The following is a 15,931-nucleotide window of genomic DNA, read 5'->3' as shown; positions in this document are numbered from 1 at the left end:
CTCCGCAGCAGTGACCCAGGCAAAAAACAATCCTTTCCTTGTGATCAAAATGAGGGTTTCGCTTCCAAGTCAGTTCCAACATTCAATACACAGCTTCCTCTGCTTTATCTGTTCGAAATGTAAAAGACGCAAAGACGTCTCCAACGAAATGGGCTGCCGCTGGGCCGGCCCGCATCCCAGGAGCACAGAGCCCGGAGGCGCAGGCGCGGCACACCCTGGGCAGCTGGTGCGACTCCAGCTCCTACTGCACATCCTGGCAACAGCTCTCACCCCATTTCCTCAAACCCACTTCCCTGAGGGAGCAGGGAGAGGAGTGCCTCCACTGCAAACCCGCACACAGCAAGCCACATCTCTGAGCACGAGTTCCGTACGGAGCCTTCCCCCCAAGAAATGCACTTCTTTTATTTTTTAAAATATATTTTATTGATTTTTTTTTACAGAGAGGAAGAGAGAGAGTTAGAACATTGATGAGAGAGAGATATCGATCAGCTGCCTCTTGCACACCCCTTACTGGGGATGTGCCCGCAACCAAGGTACATGCCCTTGACCGGAATGGAACCCGGGACCCTTCAGTCCACAGGCCGACACTCTATCCACTGAGCCAAACCGGTTTCGGCAAGAAATGCACTTATTAATCGTGACTTTATGGCTGATAAAATAGGTCACCAAGAGTGAGCGCAGAATAACTCAAGAAGAAACGGGGGTACAGATGATATGAATTTCTTAGGTACAAAAATGGTGCCTGTCATGAGTCTGCACATATTTCTACAGCACAGCAGCTCTTTGGAGGGATAACTACAACCCAGTTCCTGGCCTCCTTCTGGGGGCTCCCAGACTGTACACTCTCCCTGCAGGACTGTAGGCAAATCACGCACCACTAAAGAATAATAACTACAATCCATAAGTGACAAGTCACCGGACAGGGATATTTCTCCGGCTTCCCTTCTATGAAGAGTATCAAAATCCATAGTCCATTTCTCTAAAATTCCCAGAGAAAGTGTTGCACACACATCTCAAAATTAAGGTTAACTACTGGTTACCTGGTAATCAAGGATAGGAATTAGCCCTAGCCAGTTTGGCTCAGAGGATAGAGCGTGGGACTGCAGACTGAAGGGTCCCAGGTTCGATTCTGGTCAGGGGTACATACCTTGGATGCAGGCTCCTCCGAAGCCAAGCCCTGGTTGTGTAGGAGGCAACCGATGGATGTGCTTCTCTCACATATATATTTCTCTCTGTCTTTCCCTCTCTCTTTTCTACTCTCTCTAAAAGTCAATGAAAAAAATATCCTCAGGTGAGGATTAACAATAAATAAATAAATAAATAAATAAATAAGCAAGCAAACAAACATTAAAAAAAAAAAAAAGATAGGAATTGCACCCCCAGGTATTGGGAGGGGGCGGGGGAGGAGGCTATATTGCATGCTGGTAATTAGGCTTACTGCATTTGGCCCAAAACTTAAAATGTAAGACAATTACAAGGAAATAAATATAGCTCCTACTCTATAATGATATTGTCTGGTTTGAATTTCATTTTTACTTGACTGAATTTTTATGTACAATGAAACGGTTGCAGTGGTCAACCAGAGGAATGAGAACTTGGTCAACCCTCTTTCTGGGTAATTGGCACCTGAACAAAACCACAATGCGTGGAATTACGGATAAACATATAAAAACATTCTGCCTTCTTGATGTAACTCAAAAGCCAGGCAAGTTTAATGGAAGAATAATCAACACCAGGTCATAGAAAGTCTCTATACATAACAATGGACAAACCTAAAATAGGTATGTAGGTCTATAACCCTCAAATTAAAAAATTATGAAAATGAAATGAGCATCTTGTTTATAATGAAGGTATAGGAAGCTAATTAGAGGATAAAAATCACTGATGTATTATATATACCTCACACCTAGCTTGGGGTTGCTGATGAATGGTGGTAATGGTGTGTGTGTGTGTGTGTGTGTGTGTGTGTAGGAAACAGGGGAACTAAAAAGAGAAATGGAATACAGAAAGAACACAAAAACGTTCAGTCCACAAAGACACAAATCTTAAAGAGGAAACAAGCCATCAAAGGGAAATTTTCTGGGAGAAATAAAAAATTAAAAAAAAGTGAAACCAGGACAACAGATTTCAAGGCAAAGACACTCCCCCGCCTTCTCCAGTCCTAATTTCCTCTGCCCAGATTCACTGTGGTGAAAATAACATATTCCAGGTACTTATTTAATTGCTTTCACATGGCCCATCTACTTTTAAGAAACAGAAGCTCTTCAGAACTTTGAACTAATGGTTACTTTTCTTTTAAAAAAATGAATATTTTGGAAGTGTTTGCCTCTGACAAAACACAAATCACAGCAACCAATAACTTTTTTTCTTTTAAAATATATTTATTGATTTCAGAGAGGAAGGGAAAGGGAGAGAGACAGAAATATCAATGATGAGAGAGAATCAGTGATTGGCTGCCTCCTGCACACTCCCACTGAGGATCGAATCTGCAACCTGGGCATGTTCCCTTGACTGGAATCGAACCCCAGGCCCTTCTGTCCACAAGCTGATGCTCTATCCACCGAGCCAAACCGGTCAGGGCATCAATAAGTTTCTATGCATTGCCATGTTTTTAATACTAGATAAAATAGATGCAACACAATTTGTATCAAGAAAATGTGAAATAAAACCATATATATATATAGTAAAACATATATATATGTATACACACACACACACACACACACACACACACATATATATATATATATATATATATATATATATATATATATATATATAATTTCTTTTTAAAATATCTCTTAAGTAGCCTAGAAGTTACTGGAGCTGAACAAGGTATCTGAACAATGTTTTTTATTGAGATGTTGACTTCTCACTTCCTCCAGAGTCCAGAGGAAAAACCATTGTGAAATTATGCCTTTAAAAACTTCTCTCCAGCTGTTTTAACATAAAGACTGTAAAAGGCATGCATTTCTTTTAAACTTAAAAGTTCTTTTAAGCTTAAATTCTTCATTTCATGTCTCTCCTTTTAAATAAGTAATGTGTCACTTCCCAAATGCTGGAAGTAACATATTGTGTCTTTTTATTCAGAAAATATACCCAGATATGGGGGGGTGAGAATTTACAATTTTTTTTAAATATTTTTTTTTATTAATTCCAGAGAGGGATGGAGAGGAAGAGAGAGAAATAGACATCAATGAGGAGAATCAGTGATGGGCTGCCCCCTGCATGGCCCTGACAGGAATTGAACCTGGGATTCTTCAGTCTGCAGGCTGATGCTCTATCCACTGACCCAAATTGGCTAGGGCTACACTTTTTTTTTTAATTAAGAAATCTTCCCACTGGGAGGAACTTGGTAGAAGATGAAGGATTCCAAATAAATTCAGAACTATTTTAAGACAAGTTTTAAATAACTACGGTGAAAAAATGTATATATTTTATATGCATTCAAACACGAGATGGTCTTTCCTCCCCTTCTCTGTCCTGCCCCAGGACAGAGTACTAAAATACTCAATCATCTGCATAAAAACCCCCACCTCTAAACCTTTAGGAGAAAACGGCAATTAATTTATCCTACCAAAGGATGTGGAAAAGTGGATTTACAATATTATAAATACAAGCATTTGATTCCCAGTCTCTGTATTGCAGATTTTTCCAACAGAAAGCCCATAGGGCCCAGCGTTTAATTACTTTGGCTAACGCTATATGCAGTAATTCTGTGGTGAATGCTCAAGTGTTTCATTTCTGGTTTCCATGGCAACATTACATCAGATTGCAGACAGCTGGCTCCACGGTTTTAAACCATAACAAAGTGACCAAGCCAAAGCACAGAGCTATAGCCGCTTTAAAGAGATAGTACACCGCTGTCTGCCAGGGTGCTGAATGAGGAACGCAGGGGGGCCCTTTGGCTCGCAGAGGTGGGTGGAGCCTCCTTCCAGCTCCGCTCCTTTTGGAACATGTGCGTCCTTGACACATCTGCAATGTTCTAATAGGAAAGACACGGAGCCAGCGTGGAGGACTTTTTATGACACAGCTACATTAAAAATGATCGGGGGGGGGGGGGACACAATTAACAGCATCTGTTGATACAAACATTTGTGCACTGGTGCAAACTCATAGTGTTTGAGCCCGTCACTGCAGGTCGGTAAACAGATACTTCACTGGACCCTGTGACTACAATTCTTGCAAATCTGAGGAAACCAACAAATGCTTTCCGAAAGCTGCATGGCACAGCAGTCAGGCACAGGCGTAAGGGACTGTCACACAGGTTACGGCGACCTCACAAGGAGCAACCAGAACCCTCTGGGGATAGCCTGAGAGCACAGAGAGCACAGGATTCCCACACGCAGCTTGCTCCTCCAGCTCCAAACACCCCTTGCAGAGTCTCAATTAACAGCCACACTGAGGCCACCTCTCTCCCCCAGAGCTAGCACACACCACTCAAAGATGCGTAAGCATTTCTGAAAAGTCTTCCGCAACTGGAAACGCATTTGCCTGTGAAATTCACACAACCGTGTCTGGTTAACCCAGCACACGAGCAGACACAGCCGCTCCAGCTTCCGAGGTCTGCTTTCTCAATGGCTTAACCTTCCGGGCTAAAAGAAGGAAGCCGATCGGCGGCAGCTTTAGGCAAAGCAACTGCGAGGCTGTCTGAAGGCGTCCTCCCACGGAAAGCCTCCACAACAGACAACTGAGTTCCCACCGCTGGACACGCGCTCCCTCCCATGCTCACTGAGTTCTCAAAATAATACTCACTTTTCTCCTGCAAAAGAGGTGCCTTAGTATTGGGTGAGCAGGCTAGGAGAGAATGCTCAGAGTTAGCAGGCGGGGAAGTAAACAAGGAGAGAAGAACAAATCTAGAGGCAAATCTAGACTTAGAAGCGAAAACAGCATCATAGCAGGAATAATAATCCAAGAGCAATCCGGAGCTTTGCCTTGCAATGACAGAAAGCACATTTTCCCTTCCGCATGAACCAAGCCCAGCGAACTTACCGGCTTCGGCATTTAGCAGGCTGAAAGGGTAATTCTGGGCACGTCCAGCACCCCACCCCTCCCCACCGTGAGAACGTCTTCACTCTCCTTCCGTCAACTTTGATCGCAAAGTGAGGATCAGGCAGCTCTGGGACATGCTCCTTGGGAGTTACATGATCAGACAGGCTCCCCCGGCACAGTTTAGGATCCGAAAGGCGGAAGGAAAAAAAAAAGTGAGGACACTGGATTCAATCAGCTGCTTGCTGCTTGCGGAGTGCCCAGTTCCTCGCTAGCTGCATAACTTGTAAGAAAGGCATAAGTCATCGGCTCTAAGCAAATCTTCTATTCACCACAAGGAAAAAAGGGAGTGTTGTACGTGGCAAACAATCCCGGTTTTCACTGACGGAGGCTCCCTGACCTCCCGCTGGCCCCCGGTTCCTTAATTACTGTCTATGGAATTCCAGAGACAGAAGAAAAGAACGCGAGGAGCTGAGCAAATCCGGACAAGGACCAACCCGTAGAAGCGACGGGACTCAGAAAAAGATCTCTTTCGCAGATACTCCTTTAAACAGCCCGAGAGGAGTCGTCTCGATTGAAAATAGACACCGTCCAATGGCTATTTTGGAAATGACTGAATTAAAACTTATGATTTTGGTTTTCTCCTAGAGTTGCCGCTTTCTCACTCCTTTTCCTATTTTAGCCACGGGTGTCCATGGAGGGCGCGTTCCCCTCCACGGTCCCTTCTACAACTGTCTCACCAAATTGTCTCGACAGTCCTCTCCGAGCAGCTGAGTTCTCTTGTTTTCTAGAAGTGGGAGCAATAGGATCATTGGATTTTCTCAGGCAGGCTGGGGAGCAAGGAGCACATCCATTAAGCAGAATGCCGTCTAAGCGAACAGGACTGAGGACCCTTAGGAAGTTTCCATATCATGGGCTGCCAGGCGGGTCTGTATTTTCAGGGATAAAGTTATTCACTTGGGAAAGCCATACATTCCCACTCGGGGGCCTCTCGCACTGTGAGATACTTGGGTATTATGTAAAGTTCCCTCTCTTGGAAGGACATTCCACAACACAAACACATGCAGGTTTCCCAAGAGGAGATCCCAGGCTGTGCCTTTGACCGCCAGAGCTCACTCCCTTTTCCTGGGCATCTGTCCTGCTCCTTCCTTGGGGGCCCCTGTGGCATCTCTCACTCTTCAGCAAGAATCCCCCAATTTTCTGCCCCAGAAATGCTTCCTCCTACCCTTATGGGATTTCCTATTACGTCTCCCCGAAAGGGCTCGCCACACCTTCCCTATTCTGCCTAGTTCCCCATTTCACCGATGGATTCACCAACACTGCTCTGGTTTCATGTACGCCACCTTCCCATTGCCCCGTGAGGGCCCCCATGTGCCTTGAAGTGTGGCAGGTGCTTTCCAACGCCCATCTACACCAAAAGCTCCCAATTCCCAGGCCCCGTGCCAAGTATTTAGACGTACGATCGTATCTCACAGACGTAAATGGTGGAGGCAGAACCAAGACTTTATGGGTTCTTGAAGCCTCTGCATGGGCTTCCTTCACCCCAGCCTGACAACCACACTGCACGCAACATTACGCTTCAAATTCCTTAAAACCGTCAGCAGAAGCCCTTGGTTGAAGAAAACTAAGAAAATGCGGATGCCCCCATGAGAGTCGAATAAAGGGAAGATGGAAGCCCAGAGTCTTTGGAACCAGAACAACCTGGGCTTAGTTAATTTCCAAGTTCCCCAGCCAATCACATCACTTCTAGGGGTCTTGGTATCCCTCTACGTCCATGTAGCCAAATAACAGTTATCTTAGTATGTTGTTTGAAAACTTGTCTAGGTATAATGGACAACTAGTACCCAGTAAGTACTTGCTGTCTATTACCGATTAGAACTCAAGCAAGACCAGTCTCAATGCTTACAAACTGCTCTTTAGGTGCTATGCAAATAGCAGAGGCAAAGCAAACATGTGAAAGCTAGTGATATGGCCAACATGTGAGGTTGGGTCTGAACAGCAGATGCTGAGCAGACTCAGGAACACTAGAGCCCGGCCTCTTATGCCATTGGTGTTTCTTAATTTCTCCCCTTTTTCACACAGGCAGAGATAAACGTGCTGCATTCCTGAGAAGACGAAAGATGACCCTGAAAGTAAGTACCGGAGCCTGGTAGGTAGTGAAGCCTCTATCAGTGTGAGATCTACAGGAAGCTGGGCAGTAACTGAGCCAGACTCTGTGAGGAGGGTGGAGGGAAGAACCCCGAGAGGCCAACTCCTCTCACACACCCTTTTTAACCACCACATGGGCACCCAACACAGGCATGTCTTTCAGAAGACAGGAAGGTCCACAGGGACAGGGAGCATGTCTGGGCCCCCTCCTGGCATTTACTGTAAATTTTCTAAGACATCTAACATCCTTTTTATAGAATAGCTGGTTAGATTATAGTATTGATGGGTAAGTGAATGGTTATTATCTTTAGGTCTTTTTTTAAAAATATTTTTTCAGCCGAAACCGGTTTGGCTCAGCGGTAGAGCGTCGGTCTGCGGACTGAAGGGTCCCGGGTTCGATTCCGGTCAGGGGCATGTACATTGGTTGCGGGCACATCCCCGGTAGGGGATGTGCAAGAGGCAGCTGGTCGATGTTTCTCTCTCATCGACGTTTCTAGCTCTCTATCTCTCTCCCTTCCTCTCTGTAAAAAATCAATAAAATATATTTTAAAAAATATATATTTTTTCATTGATTTCAGAGAGGGAGAGAGAGAGATAGGAGCATCAATGATGAGAGAGAATCATTGATTAGCTGCCTCCTGCATCCCCCTCCCCTCACATTGGGGATGAGCCTGCATCCTGGGCACGTGCTCTGACAGGAAATCAAACTATGACATCCTGGTTCATAGGCTGACACTCAAATTGATACACATTAACAATTTGCTCAGAAAAAGCATTGTATTATTTTTTAAATCTCAGAGTAGTATATAGATAAAAAGAGTGACCATTTCCCCCACACAATTGCACACACTGAACATTATAGCATTCTTTTCCACTTAGATAATTAAAATTAGTATCTGTCTGTGCTAATATTTCCTAATTGAAATAAATGAATGGATACAGTGAATCAAAAGTGAGGTATAGAAATATGTGTAGGTTACTTTACATGAACTACAAAGTTTTTACTCTAGAATGAGAGCCCAAGAGAAATTCAGAAATATGATTCCTATAAGTCAACTGTGATAAATGCATGAGAGGAACAAAGAGATAGGGGGATCGAGAACGTGGAAGAGTTCACCTTTGGCTGGGAAATGGAGATGCTTCGGTGAGGGGAAGGGCACTTGCCATGGGTTGGGGGCATGCCCTTGTTCCTATATGAGCCGAGATGTCCAGTCTTTAGGTAGCCCTGTGACCCCACTCCTTTCTCCCCCCTGACCTTTGATGCCTATCTATCTGGACAAAGGAGAGCTGGGCAGATGCTGTTGCCTTATAAACAGCATGTGACAACAATCAACACCAGCTTTAAGCCCTTCTTCTCCAAGCTAGATTTCATAATCTCTCCAACATTCCTAATCCCCTTCCACTAGGCCAAGAAGTGATGCATTCAAGGTCACTCCCTACCTTGGGGGCAGCATCCTGGCTCCGAGGAGGCCTGTATGTTCCAGACCAGCCCCTCGGTCACCAGTGGCTGTGGAAGGGCCCCCCAGGCACAGCCATCAGATTAAGGTTATTCTTCGTGTTTATAAAATAATTCGTCTCGCTCTTTAAAGAAGCCAGAATTACTAGTGTTTATGAGTTTTCCGAGTAATAAAATATGAAACACACTGCGGGGATTTTTTTTTATTTCATAAAGAATTAAGGGAAGGACTCATCTGTTTAGTGAGAAATATTTTGTTCATTAGCTGGTGACATCATTGCCCTCTGAAATTAGATTTTTTGTCAGCATATGGGGGGAAAAAGAGAGAGATTCCATTCTTTTCCCAGAGGTGCAGTGTAACACTGAAATAATTTCTCTGGAAGTTTCAAAATTAACTAGTTGTCGCCAGATCTGAAAGAGGAGGAGGAGGAGGAGGAGGGGGCGAAAGAGGAGAAAATTACATGATACTTATATTTCTAAATGTGTGGGAGAATCTGAGGTAATAATACCATCCCCTAGGGGACAAAGGGTTTTCAGCACTGAATCCCCTTAAGAAACTATTTAAGAAACTATAAAACCAAAGGAGCAGCAAACGAAAGCTACCTTCCACAATAACTTCTACTCTCTTTCTTAAACTCATGAATTGTTTTTAATCACCCCCAGTTAATGTTGTAACCTTCCCCGTGAGAAGATTATATAAGACCTCAGGAGTCCTATAGCCAAGCAAGTGTGGAGAACCTCAGAATGCAGGTAAGCCCCCACTCCGATTCTGCAAGTTATCTTGGGGCAGAGCAAATGTCTTTCCTTCTCCTGAAAGGGGAGTGGGGAGGGGAAGGGAAGTGGAGGAAAGAGAACGGACTTTCTCTTCACTGGGTAAATCTCTGGAAGATTTCTCTGTTTGAGATTATGTCATCCTGTCTGTAGGCCAGAGAACCCCGTTGTTCATATAAAGGTGAGGTAAGGTAACGAAGACGTGTGGGAAGGCAGTCAATGGCTCTGGAGGTCTCTCTGGTAAGAGGGGGTTTAGTGTTACCTAAAGCACATCTATTTGTCAGACTCCAGCACAACAGCAAACCCACTCATTCCCAAGGGCGTTCGGTTTTCACATAGTCCATGCCATGGAAAAAGGATGATTCAGAAGGAGACTGCCAAGTAGGACAATTACGTGGGCGTTTGAGGCTCCAGTTGCTGGAGCTGATGGAAGTCTTCATCTTAGGAGCGGTAAGTCTCCTAGGGGATTGGGTGGTGTTCACAAAGTCACATTGCTTTTACGGCATCTCAGACTTACTGGTTTATGGATCATGCATGATGGCTTCTCAGACAGAGCTGTCAAAGAGCCTTGCCTAGGCACACGATGTGTAGAAACATAGAGAACTGATGGAGCCACATGGCAAAGGAGGGAAGGTGAGCCAATAGGTGAGCCAATGTCCTTTCCTAGAGCCACAATCTATAACCTTAATGGAATTCTCCTTTGGTTTGTAGAGGAAATAATAAGCAAACTTACTTTAACTGAATTGCTTCAATAGCAAATTTACTTCAAATTGTCGAAATTTAGGCTGAATCCTTAGAAAACAAATCAGAGTTCTAGAGGTTGTTTGTGGTTATGTAATGGGCAAAACTATCAGGTCTGTGATGACTGCTGAAAACTGAACCATAGAATATCCTTCACAATCAGCAAAATGAGCAATAGCCCCCCCCAATTATATATATATATATATATATATATGAAAATTAGTGAAAGTCTTCTACCAAGAGCCACCAAGCAAGGGAAAGAACATAAGGGAATATAATACACTTTAAAACTCCATGATCAAAGTAAGAAACAAATTTCTGAAGACTAGAGGAAAAGACCCTCACTTTACTGATAGCCAAATGGGTGGGAATCCTGAGAATTATTTCCTATAACCTCAAATCTGTAAAAAAGCATAAACTGTGAGGTCTTTTTTATATGTTTCAGTGAAAATTACTTCAGGAGGGCAATGAGTGAAAAGGAGGAAAGTCAATAGGATCAGCCTGATTGAAGTGAAGTCTCTAGAAATTCACCAGGAAAACAGAGAAATGAATTAAGACAGACTGGCTATGCCCCACCCATTCCCCTATCCATAACCTAAGCAGCCTGATCACAACACAGTACATTTAGCAAAATCTTAGTTGAGAGCAGGTATCCCAATGAGGAACACTGTCCACCTCAATGGGGTTTCCTCCTTCCCTGCCATTACATGAGGTTACAGCAGTAACAAACATAAATGGACCACAAAATAAAGCCCTCCAATGTAGCATGGAAGAAAGAAAAACAACCTATTGTAAGATAACATGGCAAAAGGTCAAAAAGTATTCCTCAGTATATTAGCACAGATAGAAAATTTGACCCAAGCCACCCAGGCATTAAAGGCATACAACTATTCAACCAAACTAGAACAATGAGGAAAGGAAAGAGAGAGAGAGAGAGAGAGAGAGAGAGAGAGAGAGAGAGAGAGAGAGAGAGAGAGAGAGAGAGAGAGAGAGAGAGAGAGAGAGAGAGAGAGAGAGAGAGAGAGAGAGAGAAAAGATGTACAGACCTTATCTTGTAATCCCATCTCTCTAGCACAAAAATATATATAACTCAAGGAACAGGAAGACCTTCTTAACAGTTGTTTCACTCTATAAAATCCATATACTAGTATATAAAAGCCTAAGCAACTGTTCCACTGTCTGACCAGTAGCTATGTTGTGCACTGACCACCAGAGGGCAGACACTCAATGCACAGGTATGGAAACATGGAACAGACTGATGAATCTCAGAAGGAAGGGGGAAGGGAAGAGGGCAGGAAGAGATTAACCAAAGATCTTATATGCATACCAGAGGCCCTGTGCACAGATTTGTGCACCAGTGCGGTCCCTTGGCCTGGCTTGTAAGGATCAGGCCAGGACACGAAATTTCAATTGCACCTGTGCACGACAGTGCGATTGAAAGAGCCAAACTCAAGGTGCCAAAGAGCTGCATGTGACTCAAGAGCCGCAGTTTGCCGACCACTGCATTAACCCAAAGTTTGCTATTAAAGCAAATGATTTAAGGAAGAATTAACATGTGATGAATCAATAGCATTAATCAAGTGATCAAAATCCTCTCTTATTGCCAACCTCCCTGAGGTTACTCCTGAGAGCAAAATTAAGAACAGGCATTGCAAATCTACATGCCAAACCTTAACTCAGATTACATTACAATCTACACTTAAGATGCAACCAGCTAGCAGGGGAAATGTGGTATATCCTGTTTGCTATTCAGGTAGTGGGTTGAACAAATGAAACTGCTGTGTTTATATTATAGTTCAAATGCTAGTATCTCCGGTTCCTAACATGAGAAATAATAAAAGAGACTGTATCAAACGCTATCTTAAATTTAAATTTTTCAAAAATAGCTACCCTCAGCCCAGCTGGTGTGGTTCAGTGGTAGAGTGTTGATCCATGAACCAGTCAGGGCACATGCCCAGGTTTCAGACTGGATCCCCAATGTAAGGCATGAAGGAGACAGCAGACCCATGATTCTCATCATTGATGTTTCTCTCTCTCTCTCTCTCCTATTCCTTACTCTGAAATCAACAAAAACATACTTTTTAAAAAACTGCTACCCTCGGGTCATTTTGTCATTATTTATTTCTATTTGTGTGGCCCTTAGTATGTGAAAAGAGGGTCTGCAAACAACACCTTCAACTCCCTATAATTGTGCAAACCAGTGGAGGTTACAGAGGTACCTGATTAGCTTGCCAGGTGCAAAGAACCAAATTTCCAGTTATTTTTGGGGTTGCTTTGAGAATGCCTCTCAACATAACAGGATAGAAGCCCACACTTACACCTGATTAGCACTATATGGCCCAAGATAATTTCAGTACAACTAACTGCTTATTCTTCCCAAACAATACTCCTGAGGCCAAACATGCTTACTGAAATTGTACCAAACTAATCCCGAAGCCTGCTTACACAATACTACCTTCTGAAATAGAAAATGAACTGATTATATGATTGGTTAAAAGCATAACCAAGTAAACATGCACTATGTGCATTAAGCTTCTAACAACTCCAGCCTCTCTGCTCAGTATAAGCATTGCTACCCCGGTAATGGTATGCATAGAAATAGCACTTTTACGGGAACTCAAGTATTTTAAGAATAACAGCTCATGGAAAGGTAGAATATCCTCACGGAAAGCACTAGAAGTCGAATCCCCTTGATTACTTTGTGCCATTTCATCCTTGCAACACCCATATGGGATAGATATGCTTGTCCCTGTTTTTCAGTGAGGAAACTGAGGCACAAAGAAATGCAGTTAATAGACGGCAGAGCAAGGGTCTGAACCCAACATCTGACGCAAGTCTGTGAGCTTAACCAGCTCCCTTGCCTGCCCACGCTGGCGAACGCCTGGTTTTCCCAAGACCAGAGTCTCCTTCTTGTCTAACTTTTTTTTTTTAAATATGATGATCTTAAATACTCACAGCAAACACACGCCTCAAACTTTGGCCCCGGTCCCAGGGCGAAGGCTGGGGATGGGAGGGTGGTGTGGGAAATGACAAGTCATCTAAGCAATGCTTCTCAGCAGCTTCTAGCCAGCGTGAAGGCATTTATTTTTCTCGGAGACTTCACTGCGAATACTGTTCCATGGCATGAAAGAGAATTTTAACGCCCCCTTATTTTACTATCAGTTTAGTCTCAAAATCACTTTTATTAAAATTGAGAGCACATTTTTAAAAAAATTTTTACAAAGTATCTACAAATGTCTGAATAATCATCTGAAGGCTTCGAGTATGCACCTAAAGACCAGAATCAATAAAAGTTACTTCTAACACAGTTACATTTAGGAAAATTGAGGAAAGTGTTGATTAGTTGAGCCCAATGCAACAAAGCATGGCATACAGAACTGCTGATATCCCAAGGACCCAGGGTACAAACACACTCAGGCAAATTATTGCTGGGCCATGTTTCTCTTCCTCCAGGTCATGTTACAAGTCAAATGATTAAAGCTCTTTCTCTGTTCAAGAAATAAAGAGCTAGCCCTGGCTGGTGTGGATCAGTTAGTTGAGTGATGTCCCATGCAACAAGAGATCACAGGTTTGATTCCTAGTCAGGGCACATGCCCGATTCTTGGATTCTTGGGCTTAATCCCCAGGAGGGGGTGTGCATGAGGCATCCAATGGGTGTTTCTATCTCTCTTTTCCTATAATCAATAAAAACATATTTTTAGAAATTATGTTGAAAAGAAATAAAGAGCTGAAGAACACATCTAACCATCCTAAGTTTAGTCCTAGCTAATATCACCATTACAGCTTCAACAACAGAACCATTTTCAAGCCCCAATCAAAACTGACCTTGCCAATTAGAACCCTTTAAGCTAAAACCCACAGCATAAGAATTAAGGGGGGAAATAGCACCCTGGCCGATTTTGCTCAGCGCTTAGAGATTCTATTCTCGGTCAAGGGCACATGCCTTGGTTGCATGTTCGATCCCTGGCCCTGGTAAAAATTGGTGGCAAACAATCAATGTGTCTCTCTTCCTACCTTTACCCTCCCCTCCTCTCTTTTTGAGGGTGGGGAAAAAAAATCAATGGGAAAAAAAGATCCTCGGGTAAGAATATTTTTAAAAAGCCATTAAAGGCACAGTTTATTCAGAAATGTAAGTTATTTTTATGCTTGGAATTTACCCTCTCTTAAATGTTCTTACAAAACACAATAACATAAGAGCCTAAAAGTAGACAGATGGTCATCCGTTTTGTGCAGATGCCTTCACTGAACCTATAGTGCCAACTCTAATGCTGTGGTACATGAGAATTTTCACATAAGTTATCCATTTAGTAACCATTCACTCCAAGTCAGCAAGAATATGAAAATCATGCATTTTTTCAATTGCTGAGAATATCTAAAGGTGGAAGAAAAATTTGTATATGCACCACGTGTTGTCATTTTTAAAAAAATATATTTTATTGATTTTGTACAGAGAGGAAGGGAGAGAGATAGAGAACTAGAAACATGGAGAGAATCATCGATCAGCTGCTTCTTGCACACCCCCTACTGGGGATATGCCCGCAACCAAGGTACATGCCCTTGACCGGAATCGAACCCGGGTCCCTTCAGTCCCCAAGCCGACACTCTATCCATTGAGCCAAACCGGTTTAGGCACGTGTTGTCATTTTTATGTGTGTTTTTTTTCTAATGTTTTTATTGATTTTAGGGAGAGAGGAAGGGAGAGGGAGAGATAGAAACATCGATGAATGGAAAACCTCAATACTGATCAGCTACCGCCTGCTGGGGATCGAGCCAGCAACCCCAGCATGTGCCTTGACCTGGAATGGAACTGGTGACCTCCTGGTGCATGGTTCAACGCTCAACCGCTAAACCACACCAACTGGGCATTTTTTAAAAGTCTTCTTTGGGAATCAGATGTCCCCCAAAGCTAGTGATATTTAGTTTATATTTTATTTTAATATCTTCGAAATATAAAACCAGATACATTTTATTTTATGGACACTGTCTGGAAATTCACCTAGTAAAAGAAACATACTCCAAATAAACACATGAAGACTAGCCAATCTTTTCAAAATCTAATTGAACACAAACATGTAACAAGAACGCCTTGGGCCCTGGCTAGTTTGACTCAGTGGATAGAGTGTCACCCTATGGACTGAAGGGTCCCAGGTTTAATCCCGGTCAAGGGTACATACCTGGGTTGCGGGCTTAACCCCCAGTAGGGGATGCGCAGGAGGCAGCTGATCAATGATTCTCTCTCATCACTGATGTTTCTATCTCTCTCTCTCCCTTCCTTTCTGAAATCAATAAAAAGGAAGAAAGGGAGAAAGGGAGGGAGGGAGGAAAGAAGAGTGGGAGGGAGGGAGGGAGGGAGGAAGGGAGGGAGGGAGGGAGGGAGGGAACACGCCTTGGATACATTGATGACCTTCAAAGGAACAGAAAGACACGCCTCTCTACTCTGAAAGGGGCACCCCATGAGCAAGAGCTCTGCTCGTCTACATGCTGCCCGGAGTGACCGAACCTTTAGCCTTTTCTTTGGCCATAACAGAAATTAAGCCCTTCACTGTAAGAACTACCAAAAAAGCAACTTTGTGGTAGGTGCTCCTGGATTTCAGCCTGATATCTCTTGGGAAGTTCTAGGTTAGACCAAGGCAATGGCCACCCTTCCTACCAACACATTGAACCTGACATCTCTGGCTTAAAGACAGCGCAGCTCACAAGGCAGGTGACAGGTCTCCATAAGCCTGAGTAAAATGTCTGCTGGAAAGACACAAGTGTATGGTTCATAATTTTAGAAGGCCCCCAAAAAGACTGAGCAATCTTGCATAATGCCACCCAAAGTATCTC

General features: G+C 43.4%; 1 protein-coding gene across 13 annotated transcripts in view; it reads right to left on the bottom strand.

Moving 5' to 3' along the window:
• The window catches only part of SASH1 (SAM and SH3 domain containing 1), a 288,978-nt gene that overhangs the window by 38,281 nt on the left and 234,766 nt on the right, over positions 1-15,931 (bottom strand). The window contains exon 1 of one of the 13 annotated variants that reach the window (XM_036415053.2): positions 4,993-5,369. The exons of 11 other annotated variants lie outside the window; for them this stretch is intronic. In XM_036415053.2, the coding sequence (XP_036270946.1) occupies positions 4,993-5,004 (12 nt within the window). In that variant the 5' untranslated portion in view covers positions 5,005-5,369. Of the gene's footprint in view, positions 1-4,992; positions 5,370-15,931 lie in introns of those variants that run through there. One more of the 13 variants, XM_036415055.2, reaches the window with a different exon arrangement.

Source organism: Pipistrellus kuhlii, unplaced genomic scaffold (genome assembly GCF_014108245.1).
Source record: "Pipistrellus kuhlii isolate mPipKuh1 unplaced genomic scaffold, mPipKuh1.p scaffold_m20_p_5, whole genome shotgun sequence".
NCBI classification, from domain to species: Eukaryota; Metazoa; Chordata; class Mammalia; order Chiroptera; family Vespertilionidae; genus Pipistrellus; species Pipistrellus kuhlii.
Note: the sequence above shows the minus strand (reverse complement) of the source record. Positions and strands in the feature narration are given on the sequence as shown.